This window comes from Ailuropoda melanoleuca, chromosome 8 (genome assembly GCF_002007445.2).
Source record: "Ailuropoda melanoleuca isolate Jingjing chromosome 8, ASM200744v2, whole genome shotgun sequence".
NCBI lineage: Eukaryota > Metazoa > Chordata > Mammalia > Carnivora > Ursidae > Ailuropoda > Ailuropoda melanoleuca.
Window position 1 is genome coordinate 82,287,010 of NC_048225.1, and position 21,664 is coordinate 82,308,673.

At 39.6% G+C, this 21,664-nt stretch overlaps 1 protein-coding gene across 4 annotated transcripts in view; it reads right to left on the minus strand.

Moving 5' to 3' along the window:
- Positions 1-21,438, minus strand: part of ABL2 (ABL proto-oncogene 2, non-receptor tyrosine kinase) — a 32,592-nt gene extending 11,154 nt beyond the window's left edge. The window contains exons 1-10 of one of the 4 annotated variants that reach the window (XM_011220952.3): positions 21,250-21,438; positions 16,704-16,766; positions 15,360-15,530; positions 10,745-11,040; positions 8,166-8,438; positions 7,009-7,093; positions 5,743-5,920; positions 4,961-5,145; positions 3,324-3,476; positions 2,183-2,272 (exon numbers count right to left, since the gene is read on the minus strand). In XM_011220952.3, the coding sequence (XP_011219254.1) occupies positions 2,183-2,272; positions 3,324-3,476; positions 4,961-5,145; positions 5,743-5,920; positions 7,009-7,093; positions 8,166-8,438; positions 10,745-11,040; positions 15,360-15,530; positions 16,704-16,766; positions 21,250-21,367 (1,612 nt within the window). In that variant the 5' untranslated portion in view covers positions 21,368-21,438. The remainder of the gene's footprint in view (positions 1-2,182; positions 2,273-3,323; positions 3,477-4,960; positions 5,146-5,742; positions 5,921-7,008; positions 7,094-8,165; positions 8,439-10,744; positions 11,041-15,359; positions 15,531-16,703; positions 16,767-21,249) is intronic. The other 3 variants (XM_002916188.4, XM_019796364.2, XM_002916189.4) reach the window with 3 other exon arrangements.
- Positions 21,439-21,664: the final 226 nt, after the last annotated feature.

Below are 21,664 nucleotides of genomic sequence, written 5' to 3' on the forward strand. Positions count from 1 at the left end.
TTATTTTTAGGTTGCACCTTACACCAAGAAGGAGGGTAAATACATTTCATTTCATGCAAATGAAGCAAATGAGTCTCCTGAGAAAGTGTTCATTCATTCACCCTTTTGAACACGGCTATGTGTTCTGTGGCTTTTACCGGGGCAAAGACATACTTTGCTATTCATTCCTGAACAAAAATGAAGCAAGTGAGATCAATTAAATTGTGAAATATCGTGATTATTTTAAAAATCGACTCCCCCACAAGAATGGGTACACAGCATATAATCCAAGGCATGCCAGCGAGACTCCTTTCCTATGCTGCTCTACACAGCAGCTGGGAGACAGACAAACACTATGAAGATCTGACCTCAAGGAGGCTAGCAACTGTGCCCCATGCCTCTTGGAAGATTCTGAGGATGAGATCAACGTAGAGGCAAAAGTAAAGAGATATTGGGTGGGAGTGGCTGTGGGAGAAGGAAGTCCCGAAGCTACTTGCATCTGTGGCTTTTACTGACTCTGAACCAAACTTAGGGTTTGGTTATGAGCCAATAAATCCTCCTTTTATTGTTTTAGAAAGCTTGAGTTAGGTTTCTTCCACTTACAACTAACCAATAAACACATCTTTTTAAGGTAAGAACTGTGTCTTATCACTTCAGTAAAGTGCTTACCCCAGATTAAATGCTTAATAAAACGTGGGTTAAATAATCTCAAATTTCTTGTTTAGCAATTCTGAATTGCAGTTACCTCTGAAAATTGATAAAGGCTGATTTTCTAAAAGGATAGAACATTTTTAAGAGAAACAAATATTTAACTAAGGATTCAACCAAAGTTGGAAGCTGACACAGAAGCATCAAAGAAATGGAGCCCATGACTTCTAGCACTTGAACTCCACACGAAGTCAAGCACAAGAGGGAAGAAGAGGGACGTGACAGGCAGCTGCTTGATGTGGCCCAAAGGGTGATGGGCACAAGTTTCAGCTAGAAAAGGATTAGGAAGAAAACACTCTTCATTCAACTCCAGTGTTGTGCTTCTCCCTTTCTTCTTATCTGAAATGATAAATCACTAATGGAAGACAACAAAATTCAATTTGCCTGATTTCCTTTTTTTTTTTTTCTTTTTTTAGATTTTACTTATTTATTTGACAGAGACAGCAAGAGAGGGAACACAAGCAAGGGGAGTATGAGAGGGAGAAGCACGCTTCCCACCGAGCAGGGAGCCCGATGAGGGGCTCAATCCCAGGACCCTGGGATCAGGACCTGAGCCGAAGGCAGACCCTTAACAAGTGAGCCACCCAGGCGCCCCTGATTTCCTCTTCTTATATTTTAAAACCTGAACTTAAGTCATAAGCTCAATGCTCAATTATGAGGGAGAGGAAAAATTTGAAAGATATGTGTGAAATTCTGGAGCTATACTGAAGAATCCAATCAGCACACATAACTAAGAATTCTGTTTTTAGCTCTCTAGGAATGGCTCGTCTATATATCAAGTGTACTGTCCGACTTCAGCATGGAACCGTAGAGGCGCTGCGATACTGGCGTCGGAAGCTGCCTGTATGTGCCCATACACTCGTTTGTCAGATACGAAAAGGGTCTTTCTCACTGTTCATAGCTTAGCATGCTCATTTTTTAACTACTTTCCATGTCAATATATTTAAGAACATCATTTTAAATATTCAATTATATGAATGTAATAATTAGCTGGATTCTTAAATCGTTCATTTTTCAGTATTAAAAATTACACGCTGATGTAACATCTTTGTAGCTAAATCTTTATTCATACCCTTAATTATTTCCTTAAGATCTATTTCCAGAAACGAAATTTCTGGATATTGCTTTTATGATTAGACTCTGTCTTTGTAGGTATGGTTCAGGGAGGTGGAATACTCTTCATACTCATTTTTTCTTCCCTTCCATATATGGTTAAGTGTTGGTGTTTTAAGAACAAACTTCTCTTTATGAAGAGACTGAATTCCTAATTAAAATACAATTTCAATGTTAGAAATGAGCTTGAGACAGAGACACATTTAAAAATAGCAAAAAAAAAAAGGGGGGGGGCGCAAAACAAGAATAATAAAGGCCAAGCATTAACTGAGCATCCTGAAATAGAGTCCCAAACTAGAGGAGCCTGTCATTTTTGAAATGTTATTATCACCTCTGCCACCACCCAGACCTGGCCCCCACCAGTAAACCGCCAGATTCCCACCTTCAGAAATGCTGGAGTCATGGAACATGGTTTCAAAAGCTTGATGTGTTTCAGCAAAAGAGGGCCTGTCGGCAGGGCTCCACTTCCAGCCTATGTAACAAAAGAAGGAGATACTGAAAGCTCCTTTCGGAAAGTAAGTATCCAGTGGCACATCCAGTGGCACATCCAGTGGCACACCCACGAGTGAGTCGGCTGAGGGAGGCAGCTGCTTCTCACGGCCACACTCAGAGGCATAGTAAACCCACTTCCTAGCTTGTCCTCCTATGGAGCCTCAGCTTCTAGTCTTTCTACTACAGGGATAAAGAGGGTAGGGAGATGGCTTATAAAATGGAAAGTTGTTTTCTACTGAAAAAATAAAAGAAGTGAGACCTGTGTTCAAACTCATTCTAACTTTATAATCAGCTGTCATGTTCAGAAATATAACAGGATATCAGAAAGGAGGAACTCAGAGTTCACTTTGACAAAAACAGGACAGTAAGGAAAATAGCAAGACGTATGCTTAAACAATGCAATTTAATTCCCTACTCACCTTCCAGCTTTCTCATCTGTAACGAGTCAGATGCTTATGTTTATTCATGAGAGGTTACTTTCAGGTATTCTCCAGTCTTTAGCAATCATTTTTACCTGGTTGAAAGCAGCCTTTCCCTACCCAAACTCTAAACCCAATTTCTATTATTCTTATTATGCAAGTGGTTTGGGGAAATGTAGTCAATATATGCACCATGGACAACTGTTGTTAGGATTCCAATTAAGACTCGATGGATTATCATATATACCAACTGGTTGATCAATGAACAACTTTTTTTTTTTTTTAAGATTTTATTTATTTATTTGAGAGAGAGAGAGAGAGAGAGAGCATGAGCTAGGGGGAGGAGAAGGAAGGGCAGAGGCAGAGGGAGAAGCAGATTCCCTGCTGAGCAGGGAGCCTGATAGGGGCTTGATCCCAGGATCCTGAGATCATGACCTGAGCTGAAGGCAGATGCTTAACTGACTGAGCCACCCAGGCACCCTAACCAACCCTTTATACATCAGGAGATTGGATTCAATCTAACACTGAGAGGAAAACGTTTTCTTATTTCACTAATCGTCCTGAATCACTGACTTAACACTTCAAAATTAAAATACAAAAGAAAACACTCACATGCTCTCATAAGTTCATAAACCTTAGGGGGGCATCCTTCAGGTTGTTCCATTCGATATCCTTTTTCCAGTAGATCATACACCTGAGACAGGTCAATACCTGGATACGGTGACATTCCATAAGTAGCAATTTCCCACAACAGTACTCCGAAAGCTGCATAAGGGATTTAAAAAAAGCTGAATGTTTCTTCTCTGATTTGTTATCTATTTCATACTATCAGGTAACTTCTCTTTCAAATTTTGGATAACATTCACACTGTTACAACATTAGTATACTCTTCTAATTCTTATAGCATTCTAATTCTTACAGCTGAACTTGTCCTTCTAAGATATCTGCCTCAAAATGCTTCAGGTATAACCTCAAGACTGTTTTCTATAAATGTCCCTTTTTTTTAAGATTTTTTATTTGAGGAAAAGAGCGTGCATGAGCACACGGCACATGAGCAGGGAGGGGAGGGGCAAGGGAAGTACAGGATGGGGAGAGAGAATCCCAAGCAGACTCCCCACTGAGCGCGAGCCCACATCACCGAGACACCAAGATCTCAACCCAAGCCAAACCAAGAGTCCAGTGCTCAACCAAGCTACCCAGGTGCCCCATAAATTTCCCAATTTTTATTTAGATTTCTTTTATTGAAGTGAGGGAGAATAAATAATGACCACATAAAGTCTGGGAAAGAACCAAACTACTCTTAGAACAAGCTATGATCTATTTAATGAGTTCCAGTTTTTTATTTATTTATTTATTTATTTATTTATTTATTTATTTATTTATTAATTAAAGATTTTTTATTTATTTGACAGAGATAGAGACGGCCAGCTAGAGAGGGAACACAAGCAGGAGGAGTGGGAGAGGAAGAAGCAGGCTCATAGCAGAAGAGCCTGATGTGGGGCTCGATCCCAGAATGCCGGGATCACGCCCTGAGCTGAAGGCAGACGCTTAACCGCTGTGCCACCCAGGCGCCCCATGAGTTTAGATCAACTAATGTTAAAGGAGTAAAATAGAAATAGATTCCTTTAAAATCAGGGGGAAAAAATCATACTAGCAAAGAAAATTTGCTTGATTTTGTCACACATTATTTCTGAGTTTGAGATTTCTGGTAAAAAGTGACTTAGCATCGTACAACTATTTCTGTTGGCCTACAACCCAAATTTCTAGACTTGTTCAGTCCATGAGCCTCTGCTAAATCAGACTGCTTTCCAGGGCAACAGAAACAAGATAAGTTAGTTACAAGGACAAACTCTAGGTGCAATTCCATCGTGACTTCCTTGAGAAGAAGAGGCTACTCTGCGTCACAATACTCAGGAAATGAGCACTAAAACCTAATATGGAAAACAGGGAGCTTTACAGAGAGAGGACTAGTAAAATTCCAATGCAATCCAAGATCCAGACTATGAGCTCTTAAAAGCGGGGACTTTTTTTTCCCCCCTTCACTTTCTTCTTTACTGTTCTTTCTATGCTAACTGCCCAACACAATGCTTGGCAGATAGTAGGTATTTAATAAATTCTTGCTGACTGACTGATGAAGGACGGGGGTCAAGGCAGAGTTTATTGATTACATAAATGAGAAGCTCTAAAGAATTAAGAACATTTATTAAAAACAAAATGACAGACACAGAAAAAGTCCCTTCCGACCTTACCCCAGACATCAGATTTTATTGAGAAGGTATTGTAGGCAAGACTCTCTGGTGCTGTCCATTTAATAGGAAATTTGGCTCCAGCATGAGCAGTATAGGTGTCTCCAGTCATCAATCTACTTAAGCCAAAATCAGCCACTTTGACCACATGGTTTTCTCCCACTAGGCAGTTACGGGCTGCAAGATCTCTGTGGAAAAGAGAACCCTAATGTGATTCCATTCAGATGGTGAGGAAAATGGCCATGAACACTCTCTTCCTGGTTCTTCATGCTACAAGCAGAGCAGTATTTGAAGACAGCTGCTAACATGGTAGAAAACCACTAATTACATGTCACTTGTAGAGTCGTCATCAAGAGGCAGTTATCTGACACCAGAATAAAGCAGACTTCAGAAAATGAGTTCCTATTTACAAGTATACTGGGAAAGGTTTCAGAGGTGAGCAAAAGATGGCTTTTCCATAAGGCTTTACTTTAAGTTCTTTACTAAGACGGAAAGCTATTTTTAAAATTAAGCCATTAGATAGAGCAAAAGGCTCTTGGAAATGGTCCTGGGCAAAATAAAAAGCATTCTGTTTTGAGAATTAGCAGAGGTCCATTAACACTTTAACCAAAATATAGTAGGTTTATAAGTTGGAAATGACATGATAGTGGGCGGGCCCTAAGAAAGAAAAAAATTGCCTTTCTGAGTCATCTGGAAATTTCCAGTAAGACTCTCATATTCTTTATTTGCACATCAAGCAAGGTAGCTTCACGGTTAGTCACAGGCAATAATCAGGCTTTACACACCTATGGATGAAATTCTTCTTCTCTAGATACTCCATTGCAGAAGAGATCTGAGTGGCCATATACAGCAGGACAACTGCAGTCACCTCTTCTCGGCTGCATTCCCGGAGATAATCAAGCAAATTGCCATATGGCATGTACTCAGTCACAATGTAAAATGGTGGCTCCAAAGTACACACACCTGAGAGTTGAATAGAGCCTGTTTTATTCGTATATTTCCAAATATTCCCAACCACTTCAGCAAGAATAACAGATACATTTTAAAGTCTAGCTCAGCAGTAATCTTCTCCCCTCTCGCCACCACAGTCTCCTAAAATAACACAGCAAAGTTAAGATGAAGGTGGTTGATAAGGGAGTCTTGGCTTCCATTACATCATTCTTTGGAAATCCACATGCATCTGAGTATTTGCCTGTTTGGGCAAAAGCATTCATTCTATAAGGGGTCCAAAAGACCAAAATGTCTTGAATTCTATATATGCCCGTGATTCCCACCCTCACCTGCATACTAACAATGTTTATCCAAAAGTCACAGCAATTGTGTATAGGCGGAAGACCATGTGAGCCCAGTCTGTATCATGCTTTGTAAAAAGATCGTTTCCACAGTCTAGGATTTCACCGATACGTGGCAGACTCCTTGTAAAGAATCAATAAGAAACTATTTCCTTTGGGACAGTTTGGCTCAAAGTGAACAGCCAAAGAAGCTGGCCCTCCTTTAAAAAGGGCCAGGAGTTCAGTCACTAGTTTCTTTGTGAGCTGAACAGGCGAGAAGCCATTCTACCACAGGATAGCACCTGCTGCTTCGCAAGGTAAACCAATGCGTGTGGGCACAATTTGTAATCTGCTTCAACAGTTCTTTGTTTAATGTCTCTTTATTTTGTAAAAATATTTTGTGACAAAGTTTGGTCTGGTATTGTTCTGAGTAATCCTGAACTTTGAATCTGGGGCAATTACCCTAAGCTGGGCAGTTTTATATTGTATAATCAATCCAGGCCACTGTTTCCTGGGCAATTTTTATTAAATTTTTTTGAATTACTTTATGTATGTACGACCCCAAGATTAAGAGTCAGATGTTCCACTGACTGAGCCAGCCAGGGACCCCATTCCAGGGCAATTTTTAAAGAGACAGCCTACTGATTAAGATGACAACCATTTACTGAAGTAGATTTGCACCTCGACCTTCCACTTTGGTGATACAGAAGCAGCACCTGGAAGTAGGAAGGTGGGGACAAGGACCTTTGAGGAGACCCAGGTTCAGGCAAGCTTCCTCACCTAATAGTTGGACCAGATTAGGATGCTTGATTTCCTTCATCACTGCAGCTTCCTTCAGGAACTCTTCCACTTCCATGGTATCTTCCTGGAAAGGGAGGAAAATAAGAAAAACAAAAACCAAACAAAACTGAACAGGGGACAAACCCCCATTTTAATCATTTGAGTCAACTCACAATCCTAAAACTACAGCTTTAAAAGGAGTTATCTTTTGAATATTTTAGCAGATTACTTAAAGAACCTAATAATATGCTCCAGAGACATCCAGTTAAAAAAGAAAAGTGTCCCGAAATTTATCCAATATTTGAAGCTGGAGCGAAAACCAGCAGGGCAAGTAAAAATTAGCCATCATATCCCATCACAACTGAGGCCTGGGAGACCTGGATGGATACGTCAGTTCTCAGTTGACCTCCCTTGATAGCTCGGCCTTCAAAAAATGAGACAGAAGAGTTAGCTATTTACACACTTGTCTTCCTAACAAATTCCTTATGGAGCAATACATGTTTGCAAAGCCATGCATATTGTCTCACACTCAAAATATGCTTACTAAATGCTTGCCGACCAGAACTGATCACACTCACAGCCAAAGCGCAGCCCTCAGGCATGATACGCCAGAGCTCTGGAGGCATATGGGAGATCTTCAGAGAATGGAATGAGTGACAACTCTGTAATTGGATACTAGGATACTTAAAGAAGACAGCGGCATCAGGAAGATTATTTCTGTGACTCTTAGGGACAAGAAGTGATCTACTCTCAGAGAGACAGGGGGAGCACGAGGCAGAGAGCTCAACAACAGAAGAGAGAGCCCACGATTCCTGAGAACTGCATGAACAATGCCATCCAGTAGGGGTCATTCCCAGGAAGCAAAACATCTTGTTTTGCTTTTATAACTTTGAATCGGCTCCTAACCTTCCACTAAGACCTACATCAATAGCCTCCAGAGACCAACCTTCCCAACATGTGGGTTTCGCTGCGCCACAGCGAGTGATCTGCCCCTGCACTGGCAGCAATGGCACTAAGGTTAATCAGCAATTTGCTGACGTGCTTGGCACCAGTGGGTGGCAAGTGTTCCAAAGTTAAAGAAGGGCACGCTCATATTTCCAAGTGATTCAGCACAAAAGAAAAAAAAAGACTGGAAACCGTAATTCTAAGCAACCCACCTTCAATGTTTTCACAGCAACCGTAAGGCTGTATTTCTTCCAGACGCCAACATACACTTCCCCATACTGACCACCCCCAAGTTTGTGCTTCATGGTAATATCCGTTCGTTCCATTTCCCATTTGTCATGGATGGGGGACACACCATAGACTGTGGGCTTATTACACTTCGGTGCTGGGTAGTGTAACGTTGTCACCAGCCCATCAGCCACCGTGGAGTGATGGTGCACGAGCTCCGCCAGGGTGCTAAAGCGGCTCTCGGCAGTGACGTACACCTAGTGAGAAAAGCAGGACAAAAGCTCAAGCAACTTGAAAAGAGGTCAGAAAACCTTTTTCAAAGCCCATTATTTCACTGGTCTGAAGATATGAAGACAGGAGGTTATCTTACCGAGTAAATGAAAGAATTAAATGATGAGAGGAAGGGGAAACACAGAACTTCAGTTTAATCCTCTTTATACCACTCTTCCCAGGCTTCCTAAAGAAGCTCAGGGGGGCTTCCAAGCTATCTTTCTGGATCATCAAGATCACTGGTTTTCAAATGTTTTGAAGCAACAGACTGTGAGACCCAAATCCATAAGACAGAGGCAGAGATGCTGAAAGTCCATGAAATACCACCTCAGAATCATGCACAGAACGTAACTTGAGAACCACTGGTTTCCATTTTCTTGGTAGGAAGAGAGTATTTAAGGATCTTATAATTTTTACTTAATTAGGATGTGCTTTTGAATATGTAGGCTGTTAAAAAAAGAGCCATAATTTTATTTCAGGATTGTTAACAAAACAGTTAATTTGTGACAAGTAATTAAAGTATAAGAGATGAGCAGTCTTCAAACCCTATCTTTCAAGGGAGCTAGCTTGTTTATTTTTTTTAAAAAAGAAACTTGTGTTGTATACCGAAGAATACATAATACATGCAGAACTGATGACTTTTATCAGGTGAACTCACCCACATAAACCTCTCCCACATCAAAAATTACAACACTACCAGCACCCTGCCAGCTAAGCTATTCACTCCCTCAAAGACAACCACTATCCTGACTTCTGACACCTTACGTTAGCTTTGCCTGCTTCCGAACTTACACAAATGGAATCGTACAATATGCACTGTTGTGCCTTTCTTTCACTCCTTTTCTTTATTGTGATATAAGTCACATACCATAATATCCACCATTTTCAAGTATACAATTCAGTGGCTTTAATACATTCACAAACTTGTCCAACCATCACCACTATGTAACTCCAGAGCATTTCCATCAGCAGCCATTCCCACTCCCCTCATGCCCAGCCCCTGACAATCACTAACCCCTTTCATTCAGCTTTACATGTGTGAGACTCACCCACGACATGGGTCAACACACTTTTCTGCAGAGGGACAGAAAATAAATATTTTAGGCTTGTGGCCATAGTGCCTCCATCGTAACTACTCAAAGCTGCTGTAAGGATGAGAAAGCAGCCACAGACAATACAGAAACAAGCAGGCGTGGCTGTGTTCCAATAAAATTTTATTTAGAAAAGCAGGCAACTGGGTGGGCCACGGATTTTCCTCAGAGTGTATACAGCAGTACCACAGTCACGTTTTTGTTGCTGTATGAGATTCTATTTTATGAATATACCACAATTTATTAATTCATTCTGTTAGACAAGTGTTTCTAGTTTGGGGCTATTACAAATAACGCAACTACGAACATTCTGTACGTGTCTTCTGTACACATATGCACTCAAGTAGAGCTGCTCGGTCTCTCTTACATTATCACTTATCTGATTCTATGTGGTTTCATCAGGACACAATATGTCTGTAGGGTGATGCAAAAGAGAAAGAGAATAATTATTTCCTACTTTGTACCAGCCATTATGCTTTAAGGAAATTATTTCATTTAACCCTCATGATGAGCCAATAAAGTGGGATGAGAAATTCAGGCTTATGTAAGGTCACAAAGTTAACAAGTAGAAATGATGGAGTTACACAGCAAACCAGGTCTGCTTGCTCTTGGCAAAGCCTGTGGTTTCCCCTACTATGCGTATCACACAGACAGAAAGAACAGGTGACTCAATGTAAATTTACCTTTCAACAGAATGGACATAAACCTGTGCTTCACAGTTTATGAAGTAGAACAGCTCCAGTCTAACACAACCACCCTATAATGGCTGGTCTTTCCAACATGTACATTGCTAAATGCCCGGTTAACCTATTTATAGTAGCACACGTTACTCATCAATCCCAGTTTCAGAAGCCCAAATTCTTACTCTCTGAACTTTCTGGTCGAGATTAATGTTCAAAGATTCAAGGCTTAATTTGTCAATCTGTACAACATATTGGATGTACCTATATATATCTGTATACTGATGATGATTAGAACCGCTAACTTATACAGCAGTTTCTTTCATTCACCTTTAAAACTAACTATTAACGTAACACTGGTTTTAATTTCCATTACCATACTCTTGAAAAGAGTAAGCTTTAACATGCCAAACAGCCCAAATTCACATCAGCGATTATTTCATTTCGTGTCTGACATAAAAACTATATTCGTCATTCTGGTATTTTTTCTCAAGAACAGCCAGCAGTGCTGGCCAGTCTTACCTTGCCATCTGTGGTGGTGTTGATCCTGTAGTGATACACACGCCCCTCATACCTGAGCGAGATGGACAGCTGCCCGGGGCTGCTCTCGCTTTCTCGCACTAGGAAACTGCCATTGATTAGACTGCTGAGTAGATACTCTGCTGCACTGCGTGACACGGGTCCGTGGTACCAGGAATGTTTTTCCAAGCTGTTCACTGGGGTGATGTAGTTGCTTGGCACCCAACCTTGTCCATTCTTGGAGCGAACTTCACTCCACTCGCCATTCTGGTTATAACCAAGGACTCGTAGCTTTTCACCTAGCCATGAAATCATAAGAGGAGGGGAGGAGGGCAGGGCAGGGCAGGGGAGGGGGAGGGGAGGAACGCAGAGGAGGCCTCGAAGTTATAAGTGCAGAAACTGCCCCAGGAAAACACGCTTCCAGACCATCCCACCCACCTCAACTATCTGCTTAGGGGTTGTGTCCATTGGGCGGGAAACCATGGGCGGGAAAGAATATGGGTAACGTTTTGACGAGTAGATTCTACTTCCCTAACTTACAAACTCATAAAGAGGACAAAAGGGNTAATAATAATAATAATAATAATAATAATGAAAACAAACCAGGCTGCTCATCATATCCTGACTGATCTCTTTAGCCTGTAGCTTAAACAGAAGCAGCATAGTTAGAAATAACCTTCTGGCATTTACTAATGGTTTTTACACCAACTAAAAAAATGTCTTTAGGAAACTCCTATGTGTGGTATAGTACGGTGGCATACAAAGATAGAAAAGTTACAGGCCCATAAATACAGAGAACACAGGGATGGTTGCCAGAGGGGAGACGGTGGGGCAACTGGGGCAACGGGCAAAATGGGTTATCGGGAGAAGGAGATACAGGCTTAAATCCCTTTAGAGAATGAATAAATCACCAGGATAAAAGGTACAGCATAGGGAATATAGTTGATGGTATTATAATAGCTTTGTGTGGTGACAAAAGGTAGTTACACTTGTGGTGAGCACAGCATAAGGTCGTATAGAATAAATTGCTATGCTGTGTACCTGAAAGTAATGTAGTATTGTGTGTCAACTATACTTCAGCTAAAAAAAAAAAAAAAAAAAAAAAAAAAAAAAAAAAGGTTATTCTGGAAAAAGACACAGTCTCACCCCTCAAAAAAAATTCATTTTTTCTCATAACAGTATGTCAAGGACTGTATCTTATATATGGTTCAATGTTAGTAACAATCAAGAATTAGGGGTAAGAAATGAGAAATACAAAGTTACTTCTAAATTTCAGTTGGCACCCAGGCAACAAAATCATTTATGTCAAAAACAAAAAAATAAACAAGAAAACAAAACAAAATAGACGTACAAGACCACAGGGCTTTCAGCAATGTTTTCAGAAAGAAAACTGCTCGGGGGGCGGGCAAGTAGAACTCCCAAAGCACATTCTAGGACTCAAGTTTTAACAGTCAGAGTTTCCCAACTTCCCTCCCATTCCCCATGAATATGAGTCAGTCCTATTCATTCCTCTAAAATTAGTGTGTGGGAAGGGAAGCTGACACTGAAGCTGGAACCCAAGACAAGTTACTCAGAATGTCTCTGCTTGCTATCAACGTCAATGTCCTTGATTTCTCTGTTAAAGTTGTGAACACCAACTGTAAACTCTCTAATACACATTTTGCCCCTAAACCTGCAACTCAGACAAAACAGGAAAGGTGAGAGATATCATTAGTAATAACAACCTAAAGAAACACTATAAGGCTTTAGGCCCCTATCTCTGAGAGCTGCATGCCTTCCTACAGAGTTCACACCTACTTCTCAGTGTCAGCAGAAGAAAACCAAACCAATTAAAAGCACATGGCCCACTAGTTACCAGGCAAAGGCCACTGAGGAAAAGTTCAAAATTATTCTGGCAGTCATCAAACTTTTCCAGCAACCCACAGAAATGTTTACCATAGGATGACTTTATCGGCTCCCACTATCTCACCACTGACACCTGGATGTGAGGCACTCAATGACAAAAACCTAGGAGTGTGTACTCATAAAATATACATATCTATGGATGGATAGATAGGAGTGTGTGTGGTGTGGTTGTGGAAATGCACCAATGCGCAGATAAATACTCCCCGGCCATATCTGCAGGAAAACAAAAACAAAAACCTCAGTGCTACTAGAAAAGCTAAATAAAACTTGTTCCTCTGTAGCTTTTCTCTATTGTACCAAACAAGAACTAGAAAAAATAGACATCAAGTCTATCATTGTCACTTCCTTACAAATAGCTGGTAATGGCAGGTCATCATAAGTAGGATACGGTCAAAAACCCCTAGGTCTTTGTTTGTTTTCCTCTCTTCTGGAAGCGAGGAGGAGAATTTCCTACTCTGGAAGTTGTGAGTACCATGGAAATTGACAAGGGTATGACTAATGGGGATGTACACACCGGCCCTACTGACAGAGGAATGTTGGGAGAACTCTGTTTAATTCAAGCAAAAAACAATCTTCAAAGAAGGAACTAAAATAAGTACCTTTATTTTTCAAATAAATCTTCTTGTCCTTTAAAGTAATAAAATAGCTTTAGCATGGCATTATTTTATATCAGTAAGAACCTGATAGAAAGATCTGACATTTCACGGGTTTTAAGACAAAACACTGCTCGCCATGAGAGAACAAGAATCCCAGCCCGTGAGCTGCACACTAGCAGTTGCTGTAACTGCTAACTGAGGCATCAACAGACTGTCTTTGTCGGTGTTTCCTTGGTGACGGAGCTATCTTGGAAAACAGTGACATGAAAAGTGTACCTAGGAAAGAATGTTCTGAGTCACTGCTTCACAAACTTCTCCACTGAAGTATCAATAAAGGTGAAAGAGTGTGTTGTAGCCCAAAAAGACTACTACACAGTATAAAATTCTTTGAAATCCTTCGTTTTATCCTAAAACTTTGTACAAAACTTTCCCTCAATGCATAGACCTCACACACATACAAATATTATCACCATCCCCCCCCCAATATACCCAAAGTCTTCGAGTAACTTGATACTAAGATCACACATGTTACTTTGTCCACGCCTTTGACACTTCCTGGCACAGGTATACGTATGTGCCTCACATCCACTCTGGAACACGTCTATACCCCAGTTTGAGTTAGAGGTTTCTGCTCTTGATTAATGTGGCTGGATTTAAAAAATAGATGCATATAAAAATTTGTAAAAAAAAAAATTTTTTTTAAAGATATGCCCTGGAGGCGTATCTTAATTTGGTATATTCACTCCCATTTAGTACCTCATTCTGAACCTTACAAACAGAAGGCATATGTGTGACCAACTATCATTTAAATTACAATTTCATTTAAGTTAAAAATTATCCTGAAATATATTTTTTCCCAGCAGGAGGCTTTCATAGGTTCAAAAGAACAAGCTTAGGCAGATTAGCAATCCAATTCAAGGACACAATGACAATGTCCCATGCTTCTTTCCTTCTTTCATCATTTTTTTTTTTAAAGTAATTTCTACACCCAATGAGGGGCTCAAACTCATGACCCCAAGATCAAGAGTCACACACTCTACCGACTGAGCCAGCCAGGCACCCTTTCTCATAAAAGTTCCACATTTTCTGTCTTTGTTAAAAAAAACAACAACAACTAATAATGGATTTACTTGGTCATGTTCTTAGTCTTCCCTTTAAAAAGAATTTTCTACTGAAATAAACTACTACTCCCTTGGGGGGCCTGGGTGGCTCAGTCGTTAAGCGTCTGCCTTCGGCTCAGGGCATGATCCCGGCGTTCTGGGATCGAGCCCCACATCGGGCTCCTCCGCTGGGAGCCTGCTTCTCCCTCTCCCACCCCCCCCCGCTTGTGTTCCCTCTCTCACTGGCTGTCTCTCTCTCTCTGTCAAATAAATAAATAAAATCTTAAAAAAAAAAAAAAAAACTACTACTCCCTTGAGAGTATTACTACAATAGAAACCCTTCCTATTACTCCTTTCACTGACCCATTTAAATACAGATCAGAGATTTGTCTCGGCCAAGCTACTCAAAGCAGGTCCACAAGGAGACATGGCACTCGTGCTGGAATATGAAATCACTGGACTACTTTCTTCTTGTTGGAAGTCTTGCTCCAAAAAAAGGAAAATGTCCACTGTAAATAATAAGCAGTATACCTAGTGATTTGATTGGTTTACATATTGGGGAACAAGGTCTTAATTTCAACAATGAGGACTGGTACGAACTGTTCTCAGACAGGCAGTCAGCCCAGGGACAACACTGAGTAGCACCCGGCTCTGGCAACATGACTGATCTTAGCCACAGCTCCATTAGAAGAGATGTACAGTAGACCTTACTGTCACATAAGATGAATGGGGGCGTATCAAGGGAGTACTGAATCCTGAGAATGAGAAAAGTTCATGTATATACCATGGGGTGCTTTTTCTAAAGTACTTTATCTCCTCTTACCCTTAATAAGCCCTATAAAGGAGACAAACTGACATTATCCCATACATAGGTTTTTAAAACAAAAACAAAACAAAACCAAGATGATGGGCCCCAAAGTATCTGGGCCCAAATCACCTAATTTTAGTCAGAGGCAGAATCTAGAGCAGACCCTTTTACTTCTTAACCACTAATGAAAACTGAAAAGTGAAGCTTACCTTTAGTGATGCTGAGTGTGTTATCACCGCTGGCTACAAAATCATAAAGTGCAACAAAGAGATTAGGGTCACTCTCAGTGGCTCCAAGTAAGTTCTCCTTGGAGCTCCACCTGATGGCTTCGTTCAGTGCCTGGGGTTCAACATCACAACCATAGGGGCGGTGTAAAGCTTCTGAAAGACATAAACAGAGAAAGGAATTCACAGTAAGTTCAACAGTTAAAAATTCACTTGAATTCAGTACATGGTATTTTAGCTGCTGGCACGTATGTAATGATGGCTCCACAGTGGAAAAGACTGTATAATATGGAGCCATGAAGAATGAGCAAATGGCACTGTCTCCTAAGCACGAGAGAAGTCTACTTGAAAATGTAACAAGACAGAGAAGAGATCACAAAATGAGCATTTAGCTGTGATTTACATGTACTCACCAAAATCAGAAATAGAAAAGCAGTTTTCTCAAAATGGAAAAAAAAAAACCATACCCAAAACTCAAAAAAATGGCAATTCGTTTTACTGGTGGTCGTGGTTTTAAGTTCTGTTTTAGAAATCGTCCCAAACTACCCTGCTTCCTTGACTCTCTCCACATAAAACAATTGTGAAAAAGGTAACAGAGACTTTAAGAAACATATACATATTGCATAAATCCAGATCCTCCATTTACATACAGAAAAATTATAGAAACAATGCTTCCAGAAAAAAACAAAAACACTAAAATCATCTGTTAAACAACAGAAAAATGTTTGGCTTAATACAAATATTCTTGGCACTCCAAAATACGTTGGTATTACTAAGCACTGTCTATAATGTAACAGCTTCCAACTTTAATTGTTTTAAAAAGTTTTTACCTTATTTTCTTTTCCTAGATGGTACATTTTGGTAAATATGTTGAGAAATTAATTGAAGGCTCTAGAAAATATCACCAACAATAGCCATTTGAGTATCTACTACGTGTAATGGACGAAGCCTTGTAAGACCTGGTTTTTTCCTCAAGGCTTTATGGGTTCCTAAATTTAGTCACACTACACAAACAGGGGACCCCTATAAAGATCACCTGCTTCCTGCAGTCCAGGTCACTTACACAAAAAATACACTATGCCTCCAGTAGTGATTTTCTTGATCACGGGAACTGTTTCTAGTGGCTGTCTGCCACTCTCCAACTACCTATTGTGATATAACAACACTTTTCTATCATCTCTCCTCCCTCCACTCATTTTTAATTTAAAATTGACTTTATTATATCTGAAGGAGAAAAACCCTTGAATCTGTGGTTTTCTTTTCAAACCCACTCCCCTCCTCTCCATCTCTACTGCCAATGCCTCAGATCAGATCCCCACCATCTCTCACCTGGACTACTGCCTCCAGTCTTGTCTCCCTCAAAGCCATCCTCCACACAGCTGGCAAAGTGATCTATTTAAAACAAAAATTTGACCAGGTCACTCTTCTTAAGATTCTTTAATAGTTCACCATCAAGCTAAAATCTCTTTAATGGCCTTCAAGGTCTTTTATGATCAGGTCTCTACCTACCTCTCCAGCTTACCTTTCCCCCCACTCCAAACTTCAAATTGTAAACTTTCACACACACCGTGATGCTTCCTGCTTTTTTGTGCCTTCCTTCACACATTCCTGGCTACATGGAATGTGATCTCATCCCACCCTTCTTTTGACTGGCTCACTTCTCCTCATTTTATAACACTCAGCTCCAACGTACCCTCCCCTAGGAAGCCTCACATGCTCCCTACTCCCTGTATACACTTGCTGCATTTGTACCCTCTATATTTATCTTTATCTTTACAATATCCTCAATTGATGTTTATTTCCCAAACTTTACAATGTACTCCTTTAGCATGAGAACTTTTTTTTTAAGCAAGCGTTGCATAGTACGTGTTCAATAACTGTTGACTGAATGACCAAAGTATACAAAAATATAAGTGATGGGAAATAGAGGTATTTTAATCTTAAAACAGCATTAATCAATGTTTTAAAAATGGCTTCATAACGGTCTATAGAAATTCCTGTAGTAGGTTGGATCGTAATTTTCCTAATAGTTTTAGAGTTCACTTCATCAAATTCCTTCCTCCTCTTAGAAGGAATGTATCTTTACACTTTCAGAGCTAATCAAATTTTGTTTCAATTAAGAATATTATGACAAATCTGAAGGTATGCCAAGATGCCCTGAAAAGTTAATGTGAATCAGATGTATTGCTCCTTGTTTTTTAAACACAGTTATAAGGAATGGAAACAGCTGTATTATGTACTAAGATAACCCATTAGGATTACCAAACAAATAAAACACCATATTCTATGAAACATCTTTCAAACAAGTCACATGTACTATGTTTTTCTTTATGCTTGAGAAAGTATCCACTCAGAATTTCCATGGGGCTAAAAAATGCCAATCCTTTATTAAAATGAAAAGAACTGCCAAGAAGTATAGAGAATATTTGTAATATTTATTAGATTCTATCCTGAGTGTCACATGATCCTCACTAATAAATGTTTCTTGCCAATGATGGTGTTAACATTATAATGTTTTGGGATTATCCCCGCCCCCCCCCAGTTTAATGATTATCAAACAGTTTAAGTCCATTTTCTTCTTTTTGGATAGAAGTCTCCCTTGTTTGAGATTATAAGAGGAACAAAAATCAAGGGTAACAAGAACTTCTGTACTATCAATGATGAAGTTAGAAACAATAATTAAGCAAGTTATTGAAGCCAACTCTTAAATCCTAGCAGGCCAAAACCAGCAAATGCCATACATGTTGTGAAATACTTTGTGAAACCCAATATATGAACACTTAAGGCTTACAAAACTAATAATTTTAAGTGAACATCTACTATACATCATTCTGAGCTTCAGAATATAAAGATTATAAATCACTAACAATATTTGGACTTGGAAAAAAACACTCTCCATTCTTTCCCCAAATCTGCTTCTCCCCCAGAATTCCCCATCTCAGTTAATGGCAATTTCCTCTTTTCAGCTGCTCAGGTCAAAAACCTTGAAGTCTGAATACAAACTTCTAGCTATAAGATGAGTAAGTTCTGGGCATCTAACATAGAGCACAGTGATTATAGTTAATAATACTGTATTATCTACTTGAAAATTGCTAAGAGAGTAGAAATTAGATATTCTCACCACAATAAAAGAAATAACTATGCGATGTGATGCAGGTATTAGCTAATGCTGTGGTGGTAATCATTATGGGATATATAAGTATCAAATCGACACACTGTACACCTTAAACTTACACAATATGTCAACTGTATCAATAAAGCTGGGGGGAGGGAAACAAAAGAAAAAACCTTGGAATCACCCAGGACTCCCTTTTTGCACTCACATACTACATCCAATCCATAAGGAAATCCTATTGGCACTGCCTTCAAAAACACACCCAGAATCTATCCATTTCTCACGCCCTCCACCACTACTACCCTGTTACCACCATCATCTCTCTCCTGGGTTTCACCACACTGCTGATTTCCACACTTCTAGCCTTATTCTCTGTCTATTCTCAACACACCAGCCAGTTTTTAAAGCGTAAGTCAGACTGTGTTACTCTGCCGCTGCAAACTCTTTGATGGCTCCCTTCCTTAGAATAAAAAGCTAAAGTCTTACCAGAGCCTGCAAGGCTCTTCACAACCAGTCTTGTCCATACTTGCCTATACTCCTCCCCTAGTTTACCTCATTCTGGATGCTGGCCTCCCTGTTAGTACTTGAACAAGGCAGACACACTCCTGCCTCAGGGCATTTGTACTGGCTATTTCTTCTAAAACATTCCTTCCCCAAGACATTCACATGACACTTCACTCAAATGCGACCCTCTTGGTACAGCATTCTCTGACTATCCTATTTTAAAATGTGGCTATTCCTGACAACACTCCCACCTCCCCCCATGTCTCCTTCCCTATTTCTCTCCATAGCTCTCATTATCACAAACAATATAATTTACTTATTATATTCATGTATATTATCTAACTCTAACCCCCCCAACTAGAATATCAATTTTATAAGGACAAGAATTTCTGCCGGCTTTGTTCACTGATAAATTCCAACCACCCAGAATAGGGCAGGTATATAAGAGTCTCTCAAAAAAATTTGTTGAATAAATGAATCATGTGTACTGTTACATGCTGTACTGTTATGAGAGGACAGAACAGAAAACAAAACTCTGGATCAGAGAAGATTTCAGAGAAGAGAAAGCATTTAAATTAGATGAGCAGGAATTGTGCACCAATGACAGAGTGACAGCCCGTCAACGTGCAAGGACATGTCTACAACATGCAATTCATCCGTACTGGAGACAAGCTCCATCAAGCTCAAAGGAGGTTTGTTAAAGGCAAGTTCAGCTTCTTAAAAACCATGTCATTTGAAAAAAGGCAAAGAGCACAATTTGATGTAAACTTAAAAAGATGTATATAGGCCAAACAACACTGTACATTTCTCAAATATACAAAATAATAAATACAGGATAAAAGTAATTTTTGAGGCCAAAGTACTAAAAGAACCACAACTTGGAAAACAATCCTTTTCATTCCCCACTCCCCTTCTTCTTCCCATCGCTGCTTCTATGATCTTTTTGGTCAAGTCAAAGATCTTATTTCCTTCCTTTCTTCTTTCTTCCCACTCACGCTTTTGTTCTCATAGAACTAAGGGTCAATTTCCCGTACAATCCGTCTGCACAGGATATCCACTTAAGCACCATCCTATCCGCTAGCACCAAACAAAAGGGAAAATGTTTCTAAGACAAAAAACATCCTAACATTTTCCTGAGGCCAAGAATGAACATGTATTAAATCATAAAGAGTTAAAGAACTAAATGCAGGAGAACAACCTAAGGAATAAAGGCCAAAAAAGAAGGGAAAAAAAAAAAAAGCCTATAGGAAGGGCAAGTAAATGTCACAGTGTTACCCAGTGGGTCTAGTCTATGCCACTTTCTTCATCAGCTTAAAACAGGCACAGCGGGGTGATTCAGAGGTACTGTGCCCGCACAAATGCAAGTGTGAAGGCTGGGAATAGGTGTTTTGTTTTGTTTTTTTGAACAATGTGAAGTGATTACTATATACCAGGTGCCTTAGCGGGTTAATCTTTCATTAATCGCTGTTATTGAGGTAGGTCATGGGCTTAAGATGGGACAACAGAAGACTTGATTTTCACTTATGCAACAAAGGACCCAGGCAGCAGAAATATGACTATTAAGCAAAGGTAATTTAGTTACTTTTTTCTGACAGGCTAGCAGAAGACAATAAAAACAAGGCAAAACATAGAAATAGCAGTTTGTATTAAGTAAATTATCAGGATTAAACAAGTTAAAATCCAGAATAAGACTCACCAAAATAAGACTCAGACTCAAATTCAGAGATAATTCCTAAATTTAATGTTTAATTTTATTAAAAAACACTTCACCAATTAGTCATTCAATAACTTTTATCATTTTAATTAGCAATTTGTCAGGTAAGTAACTGGAGAAATAAATATAAAAAATTTTCAGTTGAGGCATTTATTTCCAAGATTTTACAAATCCTTATCTTGCCAGAATTCTACTTTATCTGATTGCTTATTCTCTAAGAAGCTACTGCTTTTTAATACCTCTTTTAAAAACTATGTAAGATAGTTGGATAAATCATTCAGCAGTTCTCAATATAGCTTAAGGTCTTCATGTCAAACCATATATATCTTAACACCACAAAATGTTACATACTATTCACTTATTCTTTCTTTCCGTAAGTACTTACTGAGATCCTACTATGAAATACCAGAAACAAAGCACATAAAACTTCACTGGCCAGCAATGAGGACAGTAACAGTAGAGATAATTTTTTAAAAATCTCCATTCATACTTGATTGCTGTGATTATCTACCCTCCCCCAACCTTTCACCTCTGAACCATACCTCTCAAGTTGGGTACAGCAGTGTCTGAGACCTCACCACTACACAGGCAGCAAAGGGACGACGTGTCCTGATCTCTGCCATAACTATTGGGTGGAAGCAGGACTGTTCCAAGGACCATTCCTCTGCCCAGAAGCACAAAAGTTAAACTGTTCTATGTAGAGGAAGTCTTAGAATTCCACTCCCTGACAAGCAATACCACATGCATGTGGCGTTTACTCATGTACTCGGCGGCCACAGGGAACCAATAGGAGGGTAAGCATTTACAAGTCCCAAAGTGGGTGGAGAGTATCCTAAAGGAAAATGTCTAGTAATCACCAAGGACTGAGTCAGAACAGGGTTATTCAGAAGAACCTCTGGGAATGTTCTGAAAAAATAAGTAAAATAAAAACCAACACACATAAGAGTAACAAATAAT